Raw genomic sequence first — 22,231 nt, forward strand, 5'->3', positions numbered from 1 at the left:
TTGGAGAGCGCAGAGCAGACACATTGAAGCATGCCTTTGCTACTTTTATCTCGCGCAGCATGTGATTTGCCAGACTGATTTTCCAGAGACCAGACCGAACAGAAGACCACATACCACCTGCTCGATTTCCTTTCTGGTCCCGGAACGCATCGATGTATGCGTCTACCATTTAGAGAGCACAGCGACGGAAGACACACATACAGTGGGCTCGTTACAGTCTTGGTCTCCGGACACATCAGCGTTATCTTTGCACAATTGTCTTCTCGAGCAGCATGCGCGCAGACGGTCTGAAGTTTCCAAGAGCAAACAGAACAGAAGACCACATACGACGGCATTCTGGTGTTTTTGGTCCCGGAACGCATCATTAAATGCGTCGACTATTGAGAGAGCGCACGGAGAACACATGTATAGTTAATTTGTTTGCTTTTTGTCTCCAGAAACATGGCCCAGTCGATGTGTCTTTTCGTTCCCAGCCCATGGTAGAGGAAAGAGGTGCTTTTTAGTCCTGCCCCAGGAGACCACATAGGACGGCATGGTAGCGTTTCTGGTCCCGGAACTCATCGTGCGCTTTAGAACTAGTTTAGAGAACAACGCACGGAAGACACACATCGGCTGTTGCCGTTATGTGTTTTGTCTCCGGACACATTAAATCAGATTCGTTTCATTTTAGTCCCCTGGCCCATAGCTAAGGATGTACTGATCCTGAGTCCCCAGGCCCATGGTTCGGGATTACCTGCATTTCAGTCTCAACCAGGAGAAAGAATTGGCGGAACACCATAATATAACACCTCCATGGCTTGGAAAGCAGCACACGGAAGACACACATAAAACGAACCCGTGTTCCTTTTGGTCTCTGGACATATACATTCCATTCTTTGTAACTCTTTTCGTCCCCAGGCACATGCATTGGCCTTTGTGAATTCTCGTCCCCAAGCCCATGGAACATGTTCATCTGAGTTTATAGTCCCCATGCGGCCCATATCCTCGTAGCGACGTGCATTTTAGTCCCACCCAGAGGAGAGAAGAAGTGTGCAGACCTCAAGAACAGCGGAAACTCTTGCCCTTTTATACACAATTGTAGACGGGAGTGAGTGGAGGAGCGCACGGAGGATACACATACGGCTGGATCATTGTAGTCTTTTGTCTCCAGACACATACGTTTCAATCTCCTTGAACTTTACTCACAAGCCTATAGAAGGGTATAGTAAAAGGTTTTCGTCTCGGGACACATACAATCCTTTGAGGTGAGTTTTAGTCCTCGGACACATGCGTTGAACACTTTTGAGTTTTGGTCCCCAGTCCCATGATCTCGAATTCTTCAAAGTTTTATTCCCCCAGGCAGGCCCATCGGGCAGGTTCGTTTGTATTTTAGTCCCCCGGCCCATTTTCAACGCGGCGGGTGACTTTTAATCCCACCCCATATGAAGGAAGAAGTGTGCAGACCCTAATAAATGGCGGAAAACGCTTCTTTTTATACACATCCATAGGCTTGAGAGGAGGAGAAAACCAAAAACGCACATGTACATATTGGGTGACTTTTTGTTTCCGGACACATGACCTCTTGGGCGTTTAATTTCAGTCCCAAGCCCAAGCAGAAGGTAGCAGAAAGCTCTCGTCTCCGGACACATACGATCGATGCGTCGCAGGTTTTAGTCCCCAGACCCATGATTGGTTTAGTTTTGAGTTTTACTCCCCAGGCTCATGATATCGTGATCGGTGCGTTTTAGTCCCCCCCTCCCCCCAAGAAGTAAGTCTGAAGATCCCCGAGAACCGGGACACCATCACGCTTTTCCCGTGTAGCTTCAAGAACAGCGCACACAGAACGCACATAGGGCGAAATCGCCAGGATTTTTGTCTCCGAACACATAGTTTTTGAGGAGTCTCCTTTTAGTCCCCAGACACATACGGATTGTAGACTGTGGGTTTTAGTCCCAGGCCCATGAATACAGCAATGGGTGAATTTTAGTCCCGCCCAAGAGCAAGGAAGAAGTGTGAAGAAGTTAAGAACCAGCGGAAAACGCCTCCTTATATACCCATTCTCGGCGGGAGTGCCATCAGACGACGCAGCGCCCGAGCCAGCCATCAAGCTGACCAGCGACTCACACTCGCACCTTACATCCACAAACCAGATCTAGGAATCATTTCGTCTCTCATTAACCATGCATAGGATATCGACCTCCAACCCACTATCTACAGCTCATCCCTCCTCCTCTGCTTATCCCCGCCTCCCCCTCCGCCGCCTTCTGCTCCCCAGAATCTCCCTCTCCGCCTCCTTCTGCTGCTGCTCAAACTTCGCGCTCTCCACGTCCTCCTCCCACATCTTCTTCTTCGGGTTGCGCGGCCGGTCGGCGCGCTCCTGGAGTACCGTGCCGTCGCCCCTCACAACCGGACCGTCGTCTTCTTGGTGGTTTTTCCGCCTGAGCTGCGGGTGGTCTGGTACTTCCTCCTCCGCGTTCTGCTGGTTCTGCGATTTCTCCGCCATGTTGCCTACGCTGTGTGATAGTGACTCGGGGGGACTTGGATCTTGGGGGTTTCCCGGGTACCCTCTTCCACCGCCGCCCACGCGTACGTAGTTCGCCTGTTGTCCGGGCTGGCGCGGGGGTATGCCTCCCGTTGCGCTCGGTTTAACGATGAGACTCGTAGGACTTGCAGCAACGCTCGAAGTCGCGGCTGAAGCAGGGACAAACGCAAAGACGACCCGGAAGAGGATCTTCAGCGGCCAGAGGATGAACCAGGAGATTGGGCCGTAGAACCACCTTCTGAAGATGAGCCAGATGAGTGTGGTGATGAGGATGTAGAATGTGGTTTCAAGATACCACGTGTCGCTTTTCTGGCTCTTGAGCAGAGTCGTGACAAGCGTCTTGCTATTCGCGAGAAGGGAGTTCAGGTCAGAATATTTCTCTCCAAGGTCGGCGAGCGCAGCTGTGGATTCTTCGAGGGTTTCTTGGGCGAAGCGTGAGCGTGAGAGCTCGCTTTGCATCAACTGGTGCGTGCGTCGGAGGGCAGCTGTCACGTCCGAGGAGGCTTGCGTGACAACTTCGGATTCGTTCAGGCCGTTGCCACGCCGGCGGTGGGTGGAGGAGGGAGTCGATGAGCCGGCGCCGGCTTGGAGATTTGAAAAGAGGAGTTCGCGTTCTTTGAGTTTCGCGCGGTCGGCGTTGTGTTTGGCGGTCAATTGCGCCTTGCGGTATTGTGATCGAGAACTGCAAAATGTATGTTAGTGAGCAAGCTCATTGTATCTGCAAGAGTGGGCGACCCACGATCTCAAGTCCTCTGTCAACCTCGCTAGTAGTACGGCAAGTCTGCTTCTCTCCCCTTCCCTCACGCTGTCCCTTCGCCTGCCAGAACTTCCCGCGCCGACAAGGTCTTCGACTTCCTGGTTTAGAAGCTCAAGTTCCTCCTCAATTGCCTTCAAACTCTCATGTATCTCAGCACTGAGTTCCAATCGGACGTCGCCCTCGTCAGCGTTTAGTGGTTGGCTTCCGGGCTGAAAATCTAATTTGGCAAGGCGGTGAATGAGTTGCTGAACGGCCTTATTCGAGTCGGATAGGGCAGTAAGACGTGTTGTTAGGGTCTGCGTGGTGGGGGGAAGCGGGGGCATGGTGAATTGAATGCGGCCAGGGTGGAGGTGACGGGCCATGACGCGCCGCTGTTCCTTGGGGCTGTCGGTGTTTGTTTCTTCCGCGATGCGCACGGGCCATACGAGCCAGATTCTCGAGATGGGAGTCGGGAGGAGAGTGCGCGGAGAATCGTTCAATTGGTTCATCGCACTGATATTGCGGCTGCTACTGTAGGTCTTACTTTTTAACTGGAGCCAGATATTTCTAACTTGCGATAGACGCCATCAAACTTGCGCATTCGCTCCCCGTCGCGCGCCAACATGATCACCCGATTCCTCACAGACGTCCGCGTCAAGTTCAACCCCTTCTCCCCGCGCGCAAAGCCTGCGCGGCTCTTTCTCTCTTTGATTCCCCCGAACGCGCGCGCAGACGGAATGAAGGTGGAGACTAAGATGCTGCCACGCACAAGCACGGAGCCAGCAACATTAGACGTGAAATTCAGTATGTCAAGACGTGAAGCCGATTGTCTTCCGCAAATCTAACAAGATAACAGAAGATGGAAAGGAGCTCAAACTCGAGCTGGACAAGATGCGGATCCCAGAGGTTATGGAGGAGGTCGACAGGCACTCGCGGATACTGGCCCGCAAGGAGGAATTGACGGGCAACTGAAGGGATAATGCGATACCAGCGTTACTGTACGAACACTGTATATTGATAGGCACTTGCATTGCACGGAGTCATGGCATTAAGAGGACGAGTGTTTGTTCATTCATGGACGGGTCGAAAGACCAATCGAGGTTTTGTGTAGGCATCAATCCATATGTGCCACACGACTTTTGTCTAGACCTAAGCATGGACGCATCCCACCGCTCTACTGTGCTGTGTCTACGCAGACGGCGCACCGCTGATGAAGAACCACTTGTCGATGCTGGGGTCGATCGGAGCGGGGCTCTGGTTCTCGCCCTTGGGGATGCTGAGCGCGCTGGGATCTGTGCGATCTTGCGAGTGCGAGACAGTGGTGTTGGTGCTGCAATGTATCAGTGGAGTCCCTGAGAGCAGAACAGTAGACTTACGTGGAGACGTCACCCTTGGCGGTCTTGCCAGTGATGAGGCGTTCCCAAGCCTCAGCGCACTCGCGAACAATATCCATGGCGTACTTCTTGTTCTTGCACTCGCCAGAGAATGCGAACTGGTTCTCAGGCTTGCCATCGGGAATCTTGTAGATACGGAACCACTCGTTGGTAGCCCTTAGGAGGCCGGGAAGGTGGCGCTCGACATCCTCGACGTCGTTGAGCTTGGGCGCGAGCGGGTCGTTGACGTTGATGACGATGATCTTCCAGTCGGTCTCCTCCTCGTCGAGCAGAGCCATGACACCGAGAACCTTGACCTGGATGACCTCTCCCGGCCTGTTCACAAGCTCACCAATCTCGCACACGTCCAATGGGTCGTTGTCACCCTTCGCCTTAGTCTCCGGGTGGATGGCATTGGGGTCCTCCCATGTCTGCAGGGGCTGTCAGTGTGTGCACCGGTATCGGGTGGGTATGCAGTCCGTACCTGGGGGAAGGCACCGTAGTTCCAGAGGTAGCCCTTGTGGGGGAAGCAGTTGCGAACGTAGCGGAGCTTGCCCTTCTTGATGTCCTGCTTGATGGGGTTGAGGGTCTCCTCCTTGGAGATCTGCGTGGTGCGTCAGTTGAAAAGTCTGAGGCGGGGTATCTTGGTGGTGAGGGGTAAATAGCAAACACGCACCTCCATCTTCGCATTGGTCCAGCGCGGCACCTCAACGACCATGTTAAGGACCGTCTGTTGCTCGTTGGCATACAGAGGGATGTCGTGGAAGGGCGAGACGGGCACGCCATCCTTCTCGATGTAGATGCGGTGCTCGAGGGTGTTGGCAGCGCCAATCCTGCGGGCGGTATACTGAGGAGCCATTGTGTTGTACGATCGAGTGGGGTGGAGGTGACCTGCCAGCTGCTGTGTTCGAGAGTGGGTTTTGTTAACGGTAGCGGGCGTGGTGGGGCTGGCAGGAACGGAGGGGCGCTGATGATTAGCCACACTGACGAAAGAGAGCGCCGTGGCCGCACATGCAGGCCGGGGCGATGCAGACGGAGAAAATCTCAGGTGAGGGACAGTAGCACGTTTCTGGCCCAGAGTGAGCCGCGCAGGAAAAAGAAAGCGGCTCATGCAGACAATTGATAATAATGCAACACTGGAAAGGGACTAGACACGCGTGCGGCTACCATTGCACTGCGGAGTATGATGCGAAAGCCGAGGACAAAACCTGGAGTCGCCAGCCGAAATCGCATGGTCACGTGCATCGCAGGTGCCGCGCACGGATCGCCCAAGAGTTGACGTGCGATGATCTCTGGAGCTTGTTCTTCAAGCAATTGTATTCAATATCCACTGATGAAGGTAGCCGCGGCTGTCTCGCTTCCTTCTGCCTTGGTCAGTGGCTCACCATTCCCTCTCACTCACCAGATAGCGAAACACCCTGAACTCCTTTCAATACAATTTATGAGGACGCCAAAAGCCCGGCTTAGCAACAACACTACCTCGACTCTGTATTCTATCCGGAGCATTGTCGTTCATTTGTCGCGTCTCGGGATCTTTGAAAATTGGATCAAGTCCATTACCATATTCAGGCAATTGAGCCTCCTCCCATTGCTGTTCGGCGTCGTCACATGCTTCTTCGTCGAAATACTCGTCCTGCACAGCTTGTGATGTTGAAAAGGCGCCTTCGAGACCAAAGAAATCATCTCCATATCCATACACTCGCTCGTGTTGTTGTCCGTAGATACTAGGTCCGGGACATGTTGGTGCTGTATGACGATAGGTTCCCTCCACGCCTGCAAATCGCACACTTGGTATTCTTCGAATGGTCGGATAAAGCTCGGTAGCCGGCCTCATGTTACCCTGTACTGGAACGCCTGGATACGGCTCTCGAACATTGGGCTGCAGTGCTTCTGCTATGCGTTGGTCGTGGAACGCTGTGTTGCATTCTTGTAACATTCGCCCAAGACTGGAAGAAGTCTGTTGGCCAGGATCATCGTGTGCAGGCGGCTCTATCCCGCGATCGAGACTATTGTCTTGATATCTCGTAAGGTTTGGTGGCGGTACAGGAAGAGAACGATCCCTCAGCTCGGAACTAGTTGGAGCATGGGGCCAGTGGACTTGGCGCTGATGATTGCGATGGGATACGAAAGGTGGCATAGACGAAGGCGATGCGACATGCTCCAGTGCCCGACGCCTTGCGGCCCGATCCACCAGATTGATGCGGCGTGGTGAGGACGTGTGCTGAGGAAGGGAATGCGACCGGGACAGGCGCTCATTTGTCGGGGGCAGAGACGAAACCTGAAATCGCCCAACTCTGCCATCCGCCAAATGTCTAGTTTTGGTTGGAGGGGCTGACGGTGAGTGCAACACTTCCCCACTGTCAGTGTGCCCTGCTGATTTTCCACCACGCGTAGGCTGACCACTGCTATAAGCAGCTTCTACACGGTTATGTGCCGGCGTCGCGCTGGGAACCCGAACAGACTCTGACCATGAAATATAACTTCTGCTCTCATGGCGTGGCCCTCCCCCTTCCAACCCTGAGTATGGTGTCTGGTCCGCCGGTTCAACTGTCGGGACAGCTTCATCGACAATAGGAGGCGGGCCCCGGCGTCCGCTATCAGCCTCGCGCAGCTTCTTGGGAGAGGGTTTCTTCGTTTGGATGTTCAGTTCCTGCTCCGCTAGTGCCGGTCGCACAGAAGTGAAGTACGCGGAGATCTCCTCCTCCTTCGCGTGTGCTTGATCTTTCTTTCGCTGCTTCTTCGGCGACCCCGACAGTGGACCGACTCCTGTTTTGTCTTTGTGTTTCTGCAAGAACTTCATCTCTGAGAAGACCAAGTCGGGTACTATATCAGGTCAGATATGGACTGAATTGCGGGGCGCCACAGAAGTTGGCTTACAGCCACGGCCTTTGACTGGTGACGACACCCTGCCCTTGTTGAATAATCCCAGTCTATCTCGCGGTTTAAACTACTCCTGTAATTAACACACCACCAACAGCTTCTGCTCACAGGGGTGCTTCTCACGGTCAGTCGATCCTGGGGGACGTTCTTGGCCTGGAAGCCCTGGACCATGCCACTGCCCGGATTGTTGGCCTTCATGCGTCTGGATTTGCGCCTTGCCCTCTTTGATTCGCCCTTGTCGCGCCGCTGGGTATGCAGTCCCCGCTCCTTTGCATCCTTGAGCACTGGCTCGTACCGCTCGGGGCGTGTCTTGCGACGGGGTTTGCGTCTGAAAGGCTCGCTCGATATGCTGCTTGCGGAGCGACTTGGGGAGTGGGATGCATCCGTGTGGTCAGTCTCGTCTGCCTCTTTCTTGAGCGAGGGTACTCGTCCCGAGGTTGGCCTTTTCTTGCGCTGCGGGGGGACATCGAGCAACGAACTGTCCGAAGTGCTTTGTTTTCGTCTGCGCTTGTCCTTCGGGATCCGTTCTGGTTGTTCTGAGCACGGAGCATGATGATATTCTCGTTGTTCAGGCGGGCTTGGAGGTTGCTGCGGAAGCACAGTCTCGCTCAGCCACTTGTGAATATCCATGCTAAGCTCCAGACACCGCAAGATGGGGCCCCAGTGCGGGCGGCTGACAGATGCGTGCCGGGCCGCCGTTTGGACCTCGAAAACCTGGTACAGCTCGCCGAGGAGAATCTTGAATCTTGGTCTAGTCGAGGTGATACAGCATGGACAGCGGGAGATATGCGGAAGCACTGTCGTTCAAGAAACCGGTAGATGTCGTCTCCCGCAGAGGGCGATGGTGCTGTGTGACGCTGGAGCGCCAGTGTTGCATTGGAGGGGCTTGATATCCAAATGCATGTGTGATAAGACTCCCAGAGCAGGGCCAGGTGTATTTGGCGCAGAGGGAAGCAAGGACGGCTCTTGTTGGCAGGGAGCGACGACCACGGAAGGCAGGAGCATCTTGCTCAGTTGGGATGGAAAGAGAGACCAAACTGTAATTCGATGATTTGAGATGGTGAAAATGTCACGCATTACTTCTGGGCAGCTTCGCATTCTCACGGCGGTGACTGCTCAGCTTTGTGGTGGTTGGAGCATGGCGAAGTCTGATTGGTGGTAGCGCCCTTTGCGGGTTCCTCCAGAGAGAGACAAGTCTGCTACACGGAGAGGCGCCGAATGCCGGTTGACATGCGTAGTGCCATGTGTCCACCGTCAGCCAAGCGCACGTCTTGTCACCACAGACGCCTCCGTCCGTGGTGTTTACGAGGCCACCATGGACCGGCTGACTACTATTGAACGACGATGCTGATGTCGGCGTGCATCCCCACGCCGCGCACGAGCCATGCGGTAGAGGAGTCGCCCGCGCGATACGGTAGGCGTCTGAAGCAGCCTAAGCCGACCCTGCCTGAGCGTTGGGGACGCTGGTGCGGAGTTCCTTTTGCATATTCGTGGGAGAGTTTCGCTTGCGAACGCCTCCGTTCTTGCATCGAGTTTCTGCTCGCCCGTTGCCTTCTGGGCTCGCCCAATGATGCAGGCCAGCGGGCGACGTGAAGGCCGTCTCCAAGCCCCGAGACGAGCCTATCAAAGAATTCGCACGGTACTATCTGCGCCAGACCAGCGGCAAACGCTCAGCTGCGGCCGGCGATTGGGCTGGGGCCGCTGCAGGCGCTGCGTTAGCTCTACGGACCGCATACGCAAGTTGGCACGGGATAAGATGCGGCCCACCGTGGTCGAATGTGGCACCTCAGACACCATGTCGACTGCCTGCGCGGGCCTCGCGCTGCAATCCGTCGAGCTACAAAAGGCCACCGTCGCACGCTCCCGCTCAGGAGACAACCCCTCCGTGCTTACTAGACCGGCCTGCAATTGGGCCGCATACGCCAGAAGGCAGTTCGGTGCTTCTCACTCGCCCCCGGCTCCAGCCTTTTATTACCTACCGGTTCCCTGCGACCCAGCGATTGCGTGAGAGATCGATACAGCTAGCGTTCTTTGTCGGAGGGGTATTTTCTCGCATCCTTCCTGCTGCCCCGCAGCTCTCGACCTCTTCGACTTTCGACCCTTCATTGTTCTCGCCCACCAGTCGCTCACGGCCTGCTTGTCTCCATCCCTACTCCCAGGACCCTACCACGGACAGCGCTCGATTGTGCGGTTCGCTCTCTCCCAGTAGCCTTCAGGTCAAATGTTCGTTCCGTCACTGCTCCTTCCCTGCACCTCATCCGGCCACCATGGCCTCTCACTGCCCAACTTCTCTCTGTCGTCACGGGCTTCATCCACCAGTCATGTCATGAGGCGCTCTGTACCCTACCGTTGTTCTGCTGCGAGTGCGTGAATTGAGACCGTTCAGTGTTCGCTACATCTACACCATGTCCACAAAGCTCTTCATTGGGTAAGTACACATCGCAAGACGAATTGAACCGACACTAACCGAGACCAGTGGCCTTGCCTGGCACACCGACGATGGCACTCTTCGCCAGAAGTTCGAGGAGTTCGGCCAGGTCGAAGAAGCCGTGAGTACTGACCCAGCCACGACTCGCGCTTTCCTCCGTCTCCATTGCGCGAGTTCCCTCTCTTGTTGCGCCTCATCAGCTTTTCCGCAGATGAGGATAGGCAGCCCATCAAATTTTAAATTTTCACGTCCTGATGCTAACTCGTGCCAGGTCGTTGTCAAGGACCGCGATACTGGCCGCAGCCGTGGATTCGGCTTCGTGCGGTTCTCGCAGGAGTCTGAGGCCGATAACGCGATGCAGAACATGAACAACGTCGAGTAAGCATGTTTCCGATTCGAATTTCGATGCCATCTAGCTGTTATCATCAATCCATCAAGTCAGTACACCTCCTAACATGAACAGGTTCGATGGCCGCACCATTCGCGTCGACAAGGCCTCTGATCGCTCTGGCGGCGGCGGTGGCGGCGGACGCGGCGGCTACGGAGGAGGACGCGGTGGATACGGCGGCGGTGGCTACGGAGGCGGAGGCGGTAGTAAGAAGCAACAATCTCTGTACATGTTCTGAATCATTGCTAACTTGTGCAGGCTATGGCGGTGGACGTGGTGGTAAGCTCCAGGAGCCGTTCATCTGATTAACCCATCTAACGAACACTACAGGCTACGGCGGCGGCGGCGGTGCCTCCTGGGGACAGGGCGGTGGCGGCGGCGGCGGATACCAACCCCGTGGTGGCTACGGTCAGGGTCAAGGCCAGGGCGGCTACGAAGGTCAGGGCGGCCAGAACGGCGGCGGCCAGTGGTAGATGCTTCACGACTGCGACCTGTACACGTCACTTGGCCAGGCGAACATGGAAACGGCCGGAGACGCTCCCCTCGGTGTTCTACTGGATCGACGGTTTTGACTTTACGTGCGATGAAAAAAATGGTGGCTGTCTTCTTCTAGACGTCAGGCTTGAACTCTATTATCCTTTAATGGTGGGCACTGGTGGTGACCCAATGAGCTTCTACGATTCTTTGCTTGTCTCGGGGCAGGATGGATTGGAGAGTGCGACTTGGGTTGGTAGCTGATGAGAAGATGATACCCATCAGAGCGTGCTGTTATCGTGTACCTTGCTTTCAGAGTGGTAGCTACGGGTCCGCTCATTCGAATGCCAACTGCTAGTTCCTTGCAATCGCGCGACTAACAGATGGCGTACCACTTTGTTGAGCACCTGAAAACCGCCGACGTCTCCCGTCTGCTCTGAGCGGGATGATCGCCAAGGCGCTGGACGAATCTGGCACGACGTTCAAGGTAGGGCTTCGGTTGCTGCCCCACATGGGTCTGCAGCGACCCAATATCGCCGACATAGGCGCAATCTGGCACTCTGTCCAACACGCAGCAACACGGCAAACGCCTGTGACCCTTTCCGCCAACGTGCAGCAGTGTGACGGGCACACATGAGGCGTGCGTCGGTCCAGATCGTTGCAGCGTCCGTGTGCGGGCATCCTGTTGCAAATCACCTCACGACACACAAAACGACATCCGGACCTTCACCATTCGGGACATGCGTCTGCCCAACACGGACAACAGTCGTGTTGTGTGATAGACCAGAGAGCCAATGGCAGGTGGTTTGCTTTGTATTGCACCGCCACAGACACGAGTCGGTCGTTGCTGCCTTGACGCTGATCGTCGGCTGGGCTGCACGCCTTGCGAAACCTCAAACCTCGTCCATTGCGTTCCGACCCCGCATCCTCTCTACCCCGACCTTCGTTCATAGTTATGAAGACCTGGAGCGATGCTGAACACCAACGAGGGCCGGACCCCCGTGCGCGGAGACAAAAGCGATGGTTGTTCTTGACCGCCGCTGCAGCCACAGCGCTGATCTATTACCAGTCCATCCTGCAGCACTGCTCAGGACGCAGAGCTAACAGCGACGTGTTCGGACCGCAATGGGAAGACTTCAACTGGGACGCGGTAAGTGGGTCTGCGTTCCCTTCGGCTCTGTACCGGTATCGGTGCCTGCACTCACCTCGCGAATTCTACTCAAATCTCCACGGGAGCTTGTTGGAGACTAGGCTAGCACCCGTCACGCTACATATACCACACCGTTGCATGTCGTCCCTTGCTCCATGGCGCTGTGAAACTGTGCACGTGGGATACAACCACACCGCCTCCAGCTTTCCATGGCGGGCTGCGCTCTTGTCGTCTTCAGACGCATCCCATCGTCTCGTCCTAGCGGCTAGCCAAATCTGCTACAACATCACACCATGACTGACATCGAACTAGATCCACGCAACTGAAGAGCTGAAATTTCATCCTTGTTGGAATGACTTTCAATGCGCCAAGCTAAAGGTGCCTCTGGACTGGTTCAACGGCACGCATCCCAACGCTTCAGCCAGCATCGCGATAGCAAAACTTCCAGCCCAAGTGCCTGTTGATGATCCTCGTTATGCTGGTCCTGTCCTCATCAACCCAGGCGGCCCTGGAGGCTCTGGAGTCCTGCTGGCCCTCTTGCAAGCGCACGAGCTGCGAACCATTATGGGCCCTTCGGGCAGTGATGCCAGCGTTCAATCCAAAGGCAAACATTACGATATCCTAGGCTTTGATCCTCGCGGAATCGGGTTCACAGCACCACTCGCTCAGTGCATGCCCGACAACCCTTCTTCCTGGTCATGGAAGCTTCGTGAGCGCGCAGAGGGCATTCTTGGAAGTTCAGACGCTGCGCTGGGACGTCTCTGGTCTATGTCGCATGCGTGGGGCTCATCTTGCAAGCAACACTCCGATGCAAGTGGAGAGCCAGACATTAAGCAGTATATATCGACAGCGTCTGTTGCTCGCGATATGCTTGAGATTGCTGAAAGGCACGCCAAGTGGGCGGTCGACAAGTCGAACGAACTCGCCCGCGTAGGGCTTTCTACGACAGGCCGCGGGTCGAATGACCAGACGATCTATAAGCGTGGCGAGGTCAAACTCACCTACGCGGGCTTTAGCTACGGTACCTACCTGGGTGCGACTTTCGCCGGGATGTTTCCAGACCGTGTTGGCCGATTGATGCTTGATGGCGTTGTCAACGTCCACGATTACAATAACGGCCTCGCGCAAGGAAGTCTGCACGACACCGAGAAGGACATGAAGTCGTTCTACACTTTCTGTGCCACCGCCGGACCGGAGCTCTGTCCTCTCGCTGCTTCCACGGCCAGCGTTGAAGACATCGAACAGCGTACCCAGCGTATCATCAAGTCGCTCTACCACAACCCCATCGGTATCGACACTGCTCAGGGCCCTGAGATCTTCACGTACAGCGACCTGAAGGGTATCATCTTTTCTGGTCTCTACCAGCCCAATCTCGTATTCCCGGGTCTTGCCCATATTCTTCTGGCTGTCGAAGAGAAGACCGGTGAAGTGCTCGATGCTATTGGAAATGCGCTGCGTGGCTCCCACATCTACACCTGTCCCGCAATCAATGGCTCAGCCACCTTTCCTCTCACCTACGACACCGCCCAGGACGCGATCCTCTGCGGCGACGGCGTCTGGCAGAACGACCTCGACCTCAAAGGCATGGAGGAATACTATCGGCTCCTCGAGAGCATCTCCCCGGCGGCAGGCGGCATCTGGGCCATGCTCAAGATGAAGTGCGCTGCGTGGCCCATCAAGCCTCTCTACACCTTCGGCCGCGACGACAACTTCTACGGCAACACGAGCCACCCCATCCTCTGGATCTCCAACACCGCTGACCCCGTCACCCCGCTGCGCAGCGCGAGAGCCATGTCCGCCAGGTTCCCCGGCAGCGAGGTCCTCGTCCAGGACTCGGCGGGCCACTGCGCGCTCTCCGTCCCTGTCGCGTGCACGGTCGCTGCTGTCAAGACCTACTTCCAGACCGGCGAGCTGCCTGCACCGGACACGGTGTGCATTCCGCCGACGTCGCCGTGGAGCCTCAACTCTACGGATCCGAAGTCGCCATTCTACGACCCGAGTTTGGGCCAGGCTGTGTTCGTGGCGGAGGACGCGATGGAGGGGGAGATGCAGGCTGCGAGGGGCCTGCAGGCGTGGGCGGTGCGGCACTTGGGGTTTGGGAGGAGTCATTTGGGGCAGCGTGTTGCGGATATGGTGGATGTGGCGATGGCGTATAGCGCTGGGAATAAGGGGTTGAGAGACGAGTTGTAGGGTTGGAGGTGGAGGTGGAATGTATGTGTGGGCTGCGCTGCGTTTGAGCGTGTTATTTGCATAGGCGACTAGCCATCCCTCCCTCTCTCTTGGATTCTCTTGAATTCTCAGGCGATAGAATGAATACGTTACGTTGCGCGATTTCTGTTCTTGTCCTGTCGTCTTTATCATCTACCCGTTCGTTCTGTTCCTCTCGAGTGTGAAGCCGATGCGCACTATCATCATTCACTTTCCATCACCTATCGCCGTCCGTTCCGTGCAGCACGCGTCAGCCTTCTTTTCTACGAAATGGTACGCGCGAGCGACATCAGCGCCTTTCTGGAATTCTTTTTGTGCGCGTCCGGCCGGGGAACGATCACCCCATGTGTTGTATAGGCCTTACTTTCAAGTACCCGCCAGGGTTTTAAATGATGAAAGAAGATTGTCCCTTCCTCGCACCGACGGACGGACCGCACGCACGCATGTGAGGATCGAGAGGGTGGTTTTCGTTTCCGTTTCCGGTCATGCTATTTTCGTTATTGATTTTGAAAGAAAGGAACATAGGCGACTGATGTGATGGTTTGGATCCGCTTTAAGCGCATAAAAGTGGGATCCTTTGTTTTTGAAAGGACACAAGGAAAGAGACATTGGCATCAGCGCTGGGTCTTAGGAGCCGAGGCCGGGCTCACGGCATCAAGTTGGGCTGGGTGGGATTTGAGTCCGCTTCGTGGGATGACAGTGGCGTGAACCGGGGAGGAAGGGACATGCTTTGTAAATGGGATAGTTTGGATCTGCTTCCGAGCGCATGGAGATAGTTGACGTCGTTTTTGAAATGAGAGAGGGGAACAGGCATAACGGGGAGCGCTGAGCCTTTGGTGTCGAGTCACGCTCACAGCAAACGCCTGCATTATTTTCGCTTGGAGCCCACCTCATGGTGTGATTGACGGTGGTTTTTGGTACGTGACTGCACCCCTCTTCTTGATATTGAGTCCAGCAGGGAGGAACAGGAAAGCATGAGAAAGATTTATTCGAGCTTTGGCGCTTCCGCATACCAGGTTATGGAGCAGGTTGGCGTCCTCCTCATGCGGGGGTGGTTGAAGGACTTTGGTACACATGGACCTTCGACAACTTGACTTTGATTCCAAGAGGAAGGAACGGAAAGAGAACGCATAAGAAGGGTTTCGCGGACCTTTTAGCTTCCACGTAGCTGAGTGGATGTCGACTTTGAATGCAGCAAGGAAGAGAACGGAAAGCATCACCAATTTGTGGCAAGGTTTTTGGCTGCCAGACATAGCCGAGTGGATAGTAGAATTGGAGTCGCGAAGGACATCGAAAGGCCGGAATGCGTGTTATCGCGTGAGTTTTAGAGGGCTAGCACGGCGAAGGAACATTCCATCAAAGATCTTTAACTTAAGTGTCGGAGGAAAAGACATGGAGAAAGATGTTCAAAACTTTAGTCCCCTGACAGAAGGGAAGGGAAGCCATGCGAACGATACGACAGACCTTTTGGCTCCCACATAGCTGATTGGATGGTAAGGAATGGAGACCAGGAAAGGCATCGGGCGTTTCGGCATGTGTTTTTGGAGGACGAGCACGGCGAGCGAACATTGCAACAGTGGTATCTTGTTTTAGTGTCGGTGGAGGAGGAGACGTTATCAAATCCATTGTGACCTTCAATCGTGTTGGAAGAGCGCGGGATTTGTAGAGCACGGAACGTCTGAGGAATCGAACATGTGATGATAGTTGTTCATTTTAGTGTTGCCAAAGAACCAGACATAGAGAAAGACGTTCTGAACTTTAGTCGCCTTGAAAGTGCGCGGGATCTGTACAGCACGAGCACGGCGGACGAACATGCAGTGACTTGTTCCTGTTTTTATTTCCGTTGGAAGCAGGAGACATAGAGAAAGCCGTTCCGAATTTTAGTCGCTTTGAAAGGGGCGTGGTGTGTGAAGTAAAGCTGTTCCATTCCAGATTTATCTCTCTTATATATCTCTAGCTCCAAGAGGCAGGCAAGAGAACATGTGCAAGGAGTTGTGCTTTTTTGGAGACGTCCAGCATGAAATTTCCAACGGGATATTTAAAGTCACAAACGCGTTTAAACGTGAGTAGAGATTCCTCGGGGAGCGGGCTTTGTACAGCTAGAGCACGAAGGAGGGACATATTGCCTTCTCATATTCTTTTAGTGTTTCCAGAGAAGACACATCTTAAGATAGGGTATGACTTTTAGTCGTCGAGAGGACATAATGTGCACAGAAGCGCCCTTCGTCCCAGACACGTCTCTTAGTTTAAACTCCACAAGAGAAGCGACGCGAACATGTGCAAGGAGTTGTGCATTTTGGAGACGTCCAGCATGAATATTCCGACATGAGATTCGGGGTCCATGAACATATCGAAGTAGAGGAGGAAAATCAGCAGAGCGTGCTTCAGGAGCACGAGGGAGGGACATGTTATGTTTTGTTTTCGCTTTTGGTGGTGCTGGAGAAAGACGCATCTTAGGATAGGGTATGAACTTTAGTCGTCGAGAGAGGACATTTCATGGTGTGTAAGGTCTTTGCAGTTCAGGCCACCGCAGCATGCTTCGGAGGGAGTGAACCTTTGGTTCACGGACATAATGTATTGAGTATACTGAGATTGTTCATAAAGGGGGCTTGCAGGCCCCAGCAGCGAAGGAGCGACATCGTACGTTACGAATGTGATCTTGGTGTTCGCCGAAGCAAAGCAGACTCATCGTCAAGAAGGTTGTGATTTTCAGTTGTCGAGAGAGGACGTGATGGGTGAAGTGAAAATTTTCGTTTAAACCACGGCCGCAGCATAGCTGTGCGGGTGAGATTGTTTGGTCCACGGACGCATGTATTCGATAGATTGGAAGTTCTGATAGAGTGGGCTGTGTAGGTTGGAGCCTTTGCGGTCCAAACCACGCCAGGTCCGCAGCATAGTTCGTTAAGCGTGAACTTCTGGTTTACGGACGCATGTATTGAGCATACGGAAATCTCCGGTAGTATGCCCAGGTGGGCTTGTACGTTCCAGCAACGACGGAGGGACATTTCTGGGCACATCGTAGGTTTTGGTGTTTTCGCAAGAAAGCGCAGTGCAGAAGATGAAGTGATTTTTCATCCGCTCGAGGAAGAGCACATGAGCTTTGCCTCCTTGGACCTTGTGCGAGGGTAGGCACTTCTGCAGTGTACTTGTTTTGCATGCGGTGAAATATTCATCGGAGGCATGTATGCGATCGAAAGCAAGTTTGGTGTAGCCGAAGTAACATATGCGAGGAACAGGGGAGACACTACGCACAAGTGAGAACGATCTCGCTCCGGCGTACATCATTCGTGGGTCTATATTTTGGTTGTTGGAGGAAGGAACATAAGTAAAATTTCAATGGTGTCCTGTTCCAAGCCAACTCCAGCATAATAATCTGCACAGCAGACTTGGACCTCACAAAGACATCGAGTGGCTGGAAAGTGGTTTGTTCAGATAGGTATGAGAGGTCTCGACGACAGCAGAGACATAGCATGAGACTCGTCTGCGTTTTAGTCCGGAGTCGATGCAGTGGTCAAGTAATGGGTGCAAGAGGAGACAAGATAGCTCTTATATAGTTATCCTCTTCTAAGAATGTTCCGCTGCATAACCCCATTCGCTGGACAATCACCCTCTAAGACCGCCTGATCTTCGCCGTAGTGAGTCTGGTAAAGGTCTTCGAAGGTGCTCATGCTCGGCACAGACATGAAGTTGATCAGCAGCATCTTGTTTCGCACTGTACTGCTGCGTGTCGACTCCCGGCAGTCGGACGGGAATTTGCTCCAACCCACGAACATTTCTGTATTTGTTTTTTTCTGAGCCAAAAGAACATGACTTCATCTGTGTTTGGATTTCCCGCAAAGCATCAGACTCAATGCAAAAAGCTTCATAATGCTCACTCTATATTGGAGATAAGAGTATATTGGTCACCACAAGAGGCATAGATGGACTCTAGCTCGATTCTGATCCTCAAGCGCACCGACACAGAAATACTGAAAAAGTGTAAAACCTTTGGATTTGAAGACATGCTTTTCTTACACACTCGGTTCGGAATCATCCTCATGATGTAAAACGCTTGTTCTTTTGCGCTCATCACGGCTTTGTCTCGTAAGACTTGGCCACCGATGAAAGAGACATGCATTTGTTCTTTGCGTTATTTGGCGATGACACTTCTGGATATGACTGTGGTGGAGACGTGTTCTCGCTCCCCAAGACATGAGGATGCTTAGACGGCTTGGAAACAACGACCGTGTCCTAAACGTCCTTCTGACTTGTTAAAATGGGTAAAAGAGATACTGGAGACACTCTCTTGGGCTCATAGTTTGGCATGGTCACATTTTTTGGTCCGAAAAGTAGAACAGTCGCGTGCTTGTAGGGTTTGTCAGTAATCCACGCTTTTGCGAACGTTGCATGGAGGGCTGAGCTTCCGGTCCCATTATACATCTGCACTTTGATCTTTTGTGACACCGAGGGCCATGGTATCTCTATTTTGTCTTTTGGAAGCACAAGGACAGGAGAGGGATGCGTTCACACGTTCGAGTGTATGGACAGCGCGTTGTCCGATTATATAGAAAGACGCAGCCCAAGCGCCACTAGTCTGTGATCCCTGCTCGTGCTGCTGCGGACATGTGAGGAAATGCTCGTCGCTTTCAGATCCAATGGCGTCGCTGGCGCTGTGGGACTTTTCGATGACAACAAAAACCATGAAAATCAAATTTTGGGGCTTTTCGTTTCCCATTATTAAGAGGATTATCCTGTTAAACATTTCTTTCTCCCATGTAGGGGCATGATTCGAGTCGCCAAGTAGTCTGTTGCACTGAGAGATGGTTCCAGAGGCAGGTTGGACACTGAATTGGGAGCTGAGCACATATTTCATGCTCCACCTACCCCATCGCAGGCCGTTTTGTTCCAAGGCCGCCGGAATCGTCCAAGGTCCAATCAAAAAGCTGATCAAATAGCTTGGCTAACCTAAAAACTCCGCTCAATTCCAGTAAGATGTTCATCCGAAGATCCATGGATGCTTGTGACCGTCGGCTGTCCAAGTTCAAGGAGATGTTTCTACTGCAGGCCTATAATGCTGTAAATCATGAGTGCACTGTTATTAGATAGCTTTATGATTCTGGAAGAACATAACATCGAGAAACTATTGACTCCTTAAGCGCAAGGTGCTGCAAAAGAGAGCGTGTATGTGGCCCCCTGGATTTCTAAATCTGCCAAACGGTTGTTTGACTTAGCTGACACTACAATGGAAGGCTTACAATGGAATCTGCCTCCAAAGAGAACACCTGGCCGAAAATTCAACCTGTCTGCTTCGGAAGGCGGTATGCAACCCAGTCATCAAGATTGATCGTGTTCTTAGGTTTTTGCGCTATAGAAACAGAAAGACTAGTATACTGCCTGTATGTAACTGAGGGAACCTGGGACGTCTGGGGCCTCTTTTTACCGTGTCAGCACCGATCTTGCTTATGGTAGTGCCCGCTTGGCCTTATTGATAATTTCTTGATCACCAGACGTCAGCAATCATAGACGAACATCTGCTCCTACATATATGAATGGCTTAAGATACGTTCATAAGTTTTCTGGCGACTAGATCCACCACCGGTTGCGTAGTGATTCCTCATCATGCACAGCTTTTCAAAGCCGAATATTTCATTACATCATTACAGTGTTGGCACTGCCCGTAATCAAACGTAGCGATTGACAGCCTAATAATATAACCTTAGCATCTAACATTCACAGCAAATACAGCATAGGGTTAATTTCTTTGTGTAAGAAAAACGCTCGTGCCGGCTGTTTCCAAACGGGGCCTATACTTGCCCACACTCCAGAGCTTCCCTGCGCCTTCACCTTTCGCTTAAAAGACACATTAACAAACGAAAATTTCGGTGAGCTGCTGCACATGATATTGGTCTGTGCTCCGGAGCCTCCCAGTCTTACTGTATATAAACACACCGCCACCTGATTTCACCCCTCCACCCACGGTCGAAAACGTAGCTTTCCACCCCTCGCCGTTGACAATGATGAAGTTTCTCGCCCAAATCATCGCACTCGCTGCTATGATACAGCTCCTTTTTGCGATCAATTCCATCCCCGCTGGCGATCGCGCCCTTCCCGTCCGTCAAGCTCACAAGAACTCCACCGGCGCTACGGGCCGCACGCTCCCATCCATGAGCAACGATGACAATCCTGCAATGGGTTACGCGGAATGTAAGCTGTTACGAACACGTGTGTAACAGAATCTTCACTGACCCCCTGCGATTTCAGTCATAAGTTCCGGTCACGTATCTGCCTGGCCGATGCGTCGTGGCCTATGGAAGATTGACGAAGGCTACATCCGAACGATTCCGTACTGTTTCGTAGACAAGCGCACATATGAGAACATTGGAGACTCTGGGAAATCCTGCAAGATAAGGGCTGCCTTCAATGTGTGGTCGGGGGCTCTCAACGGAAGACCAAGCGCGGCAAGCGGACATTCTCTTGGATTTCGCGTGGCGAACGATCACTTCTGCTGTACCTCCTATCGATATGGGACAGAAAATCAGCCACAAACCGACAGTGATTTTCAGTGCGATTGGGACCATTCCAGGTGGCCTAGTGATACACTAGCGATTCATTGGATTGACGATGTCAAGGCATCTGGTTCAGCTGGCTCATCTACCACAGGTTATGTCAGGGCCGCCGACAAGGAAAAACCAAACCGCCACTGGATGAGAGTTGCCTCTGGAGCTACGCCTGACGATATCGCCCATGAGTTCGGGCACGGTTAGTCTACACATTTCCATCCGTCAATTACGGCACTAACATCTTGGTAGTTATAGGTATGATACACGAGCACCAACGTTGGGATCGTGACGACCACGTTGAGTTCCGCTGTGATAACCTAGTCGGAATGTGGGATAAAATCAATACTGCGCATGTAGCAGAAAAGATATCTCCCGCCCAGGCTCATAGGGCCTTATGCGAGGATCTTGCCATGGCTCATAAATATCACGCCCCAAGCCAAGATTACATCAAGGGTGCCGGGCTTAACGTCAACTCGCAACCTCGGCTAGACGGACCGGGAGGTTTTGACATGGATTCGATCATGCTTTACGACTCGTACTCCTCTTCAGAAGCAGGTGATCAGGCTGATATCAGAACCGCTGTACTTGTCGCAATCCGAAGAGACGCGAACGGTCAGAAGATTCCCGGAAGCGAGACCATGATTCCTCATAGAACAAGACCGTCTGCTAAGGACGTTCAATTCGTCAAGGATTTCTATGCCTGGGATGAGGCAAAGTACCAAGAGTCCCAGAAAAAGGACCCAGGGGCTACATAGGGGCATCTATACTTTGTGTAGAGGAGCAGGGTTAGAGATAGGGATACACTTGGGATTCGTTGATGTGCGCACTGAACAACACGAAGACATGTATAACTAGTTGCCATCATCAAAAGATCGGAAACTCGGGCAATCGGTAATAGAATGGTTTCGAGTTCCCCATGTTATAAGCGAAGTTCATGTTTGCATGCTCCTATCACGGACATATTACTATCCACTGTAGCTTAGCAGCAGGTCTCATACTCACAAATACGGGAGGATTCTAAGACCCGGAAAGCACACGAAAGAGGAGTGATACATCAAGGATTGTTGTGATGTAGCAGAACAGGACTTCGTTGTCCAACTGAGTTAATCTGATCTTTCCGAGGATGAACATACGCCCATTCACGCTCGTTCACACCTGTTCACCCTGATTCACCCTGATTCACCCCTCACTATTCACTTTTACTCTCTCACACTCTTATCCATTATCATGCACTCGCCCTCTCCAGGTCGCGCTTACAATATTTAAACTCTTAAAGGCTTCCTGCTTCTCTTCGAACCAACCGACGAGCACACTAACTCAGGAGCAATGTCGAAAACTTCTTTCTCCCGCCGAAGTACTATGAAGGATGACGATGACTCTCAAATGGCAGGCGCCGGCTCCAACCCGAGCACCACAGCAAACAAGCGACTTGTCGATGATGGTGGCATCGGTTCCAGTTCCAGCTCGAACAGAAAGATCAAGGATGCCACCAGTGCAGGGTATAAGGGCTGGAAAGACGTCGTCGACCGATATT

General features: G+C 53.1%; 8 protein-coding genes across 8 annotated transcripts; 5 read left to right on the plus strand and 3 right to left on the minus strand.

The window, feature by feature from the left end:
- Positions 1–2,215: 2,215 nt before the first annotated feature.
- SEC20 (Protein transport protein sec20) lies at positions 2,216–3,601 on the minus strand (the record flags this gene model as incomplete). The annotated part of the gene is made up of 2 exons (XM_056220108.1): positions 2,216–3,203; positions 3,261–3,601. The coding sequence occupies 2 exons, from the start codon at positions 3,599–3,601 to the stop codon at positions 2,216–2,218; spliced, it is 1,329 nt and encodes a 442-aa protein (XP_056065411.1).
- Positions 3,602–3,880: 279 nt separating this feature from the next.
- MRPL44 (39S ribosomal protein L44, mitochondrial) lies at positions 3,881–4,229 on the plus strand (the record flags this gene model as incomplete). Its single annotated transcript, XM_056220109.1, has 2 exons — positions 3,881–4,061; positions 4,114–4,229. 2 exons carry the CDS (start codon positions 3,881–3,883, stop codon positions 4,227–4,229), a joined length of 297 nt encoding a protein of 98 aa, XP_056065412.1.
- Positions 4,230–4,445: 216 nt separating this feature from the next.
- IPP1 (Inorganic pyrophosphatase) lies at positions 4,446–5,489 on the minus strand (the record flags this gene model as incomplete). Its single annotated transcript, XM_056220110.1, has 4 exons — positions 4,446–4,587; positions 4,634–5,061; positions 5,115–5,234; positions 5,307–5,489. 4 exons carry the CDS (start codon positions 5,487–5,489, stop codon positions 4,446–4,448), a joined length of 873 nt encoding a protein of 290 aa, XP_056065413.1.
- Positions 5,490–6,882: 1,393 nt separating this feature from the next.
- Positions 6,883–8,140, minus strand: N0V89_011380 (uncharacterized protein; the record flags this gene model as incomplete). Its single annotated transcript, XM_056220111.1, has 3 exons — positions 6,883–6,942; positions 7,089–7,453; positions 7,606–8,140. The coding sequence occupies 3 exons, from the start codon at positions 8,138–8,140 to the stop codon at positions 6,883–6,885; spliced, it is 960 nt and encodes a 319-aa protein (XP_056065414.1).
- A 1,775-nt stretch (positions 8,141–9,915) lies between these two features.
- On the plus strand, positions 9,916–10,320 carry RBG4 (Glycine-rich RNA-binding protein 4, mitochondrial; the record flags this gene model as incomplete). Its single annotated transcript, XM_056220112.1, has 3 exons — positions 9,916–9,938; positions 9,987–10,059; positions 10,210–10,320. 3 exons carry the CDS (start codon positions 9,916–9,918, stop codon positions 10,318–10,320), a joined length of 207 nt encoding a protein of 68 aa, XP_056065415.1.
- A 73-nt stretch (positions 10,321–10,393) lies between these two features.
- N0V89_011382 (uncharacterized protein) lies at positions 10,394–10,799 on the plus strand (the record flags this gene model as incomplete). The annotated part of the gene is made up of 3 exons (XM_056220113.1): positions 10,394–10,532; positions 10,585–10,605; positions 10,657–10,799. The coding sequence occupies 3 exons, from the start codon at positions 10,394–10,396 to the stop codon at positions 10,797–10,799; spliced, it is 303 nt and encodes a 100-aa protein (XP_056065416.1).
- Positions 10,800–11,245: 446 nt separating this feature from the next.
- N0V89_011383 (uncharacterized protein) lies at positions 11,246–14,140 on the plus strand (the record flags this gene model as incomplete). The annotated part of the gene is made up of 3 exons (XM_056220114.1): positions 11,246–11,287; positions 11,870–11,950; positions 12,263–14,140. The coding sequence occupies 3 exons, from the start codon at positions 11,246–11,248 to the stop codon at positions 14,138–14,140; spliced, it is 2,001 nt and encodes a 666-aa protein (XP_056065417.1).
- Positions 14,141–20,154: 6,014 nt separating this feature from the next.
- Positions 20,155–21,452, plus strand: N0V89_011384 (uncharacterized protein; the record flags this gene model as incomplete). The annotated part of the gene is made up of 3 exons (XM_056220115.1): positions 20,155–20,341; positions 20,399–20,896; positions 20,953–21,452. The coding sequence occupies 3 exons, from the start codon at positions 20,155–20,157 to the stop codon at positions 21,450–21,452; spliced, it is 1,185 nt and encodes a 394-aa protein (XP_056065418.1).
- Positions 21,453–22,231: the final 779 nt, after the last annotated feature.

The sequence above is a fragment of the Didymosphaeria variabile genome, assembly GCF_027946475.1.
Source record: "Didymosphaeria variabile strain IMI 356815 chromosome Unknown scaffold_9, whole genome shotgun sequence".
NCBI classification, from domain to species: Eukaryota; Fungi; Ascomycota; class Dothideomycetes; order Pleosporales; family Didymosphaeriaceae; genus Didymosphaeria; species Didymosphaeria variabile.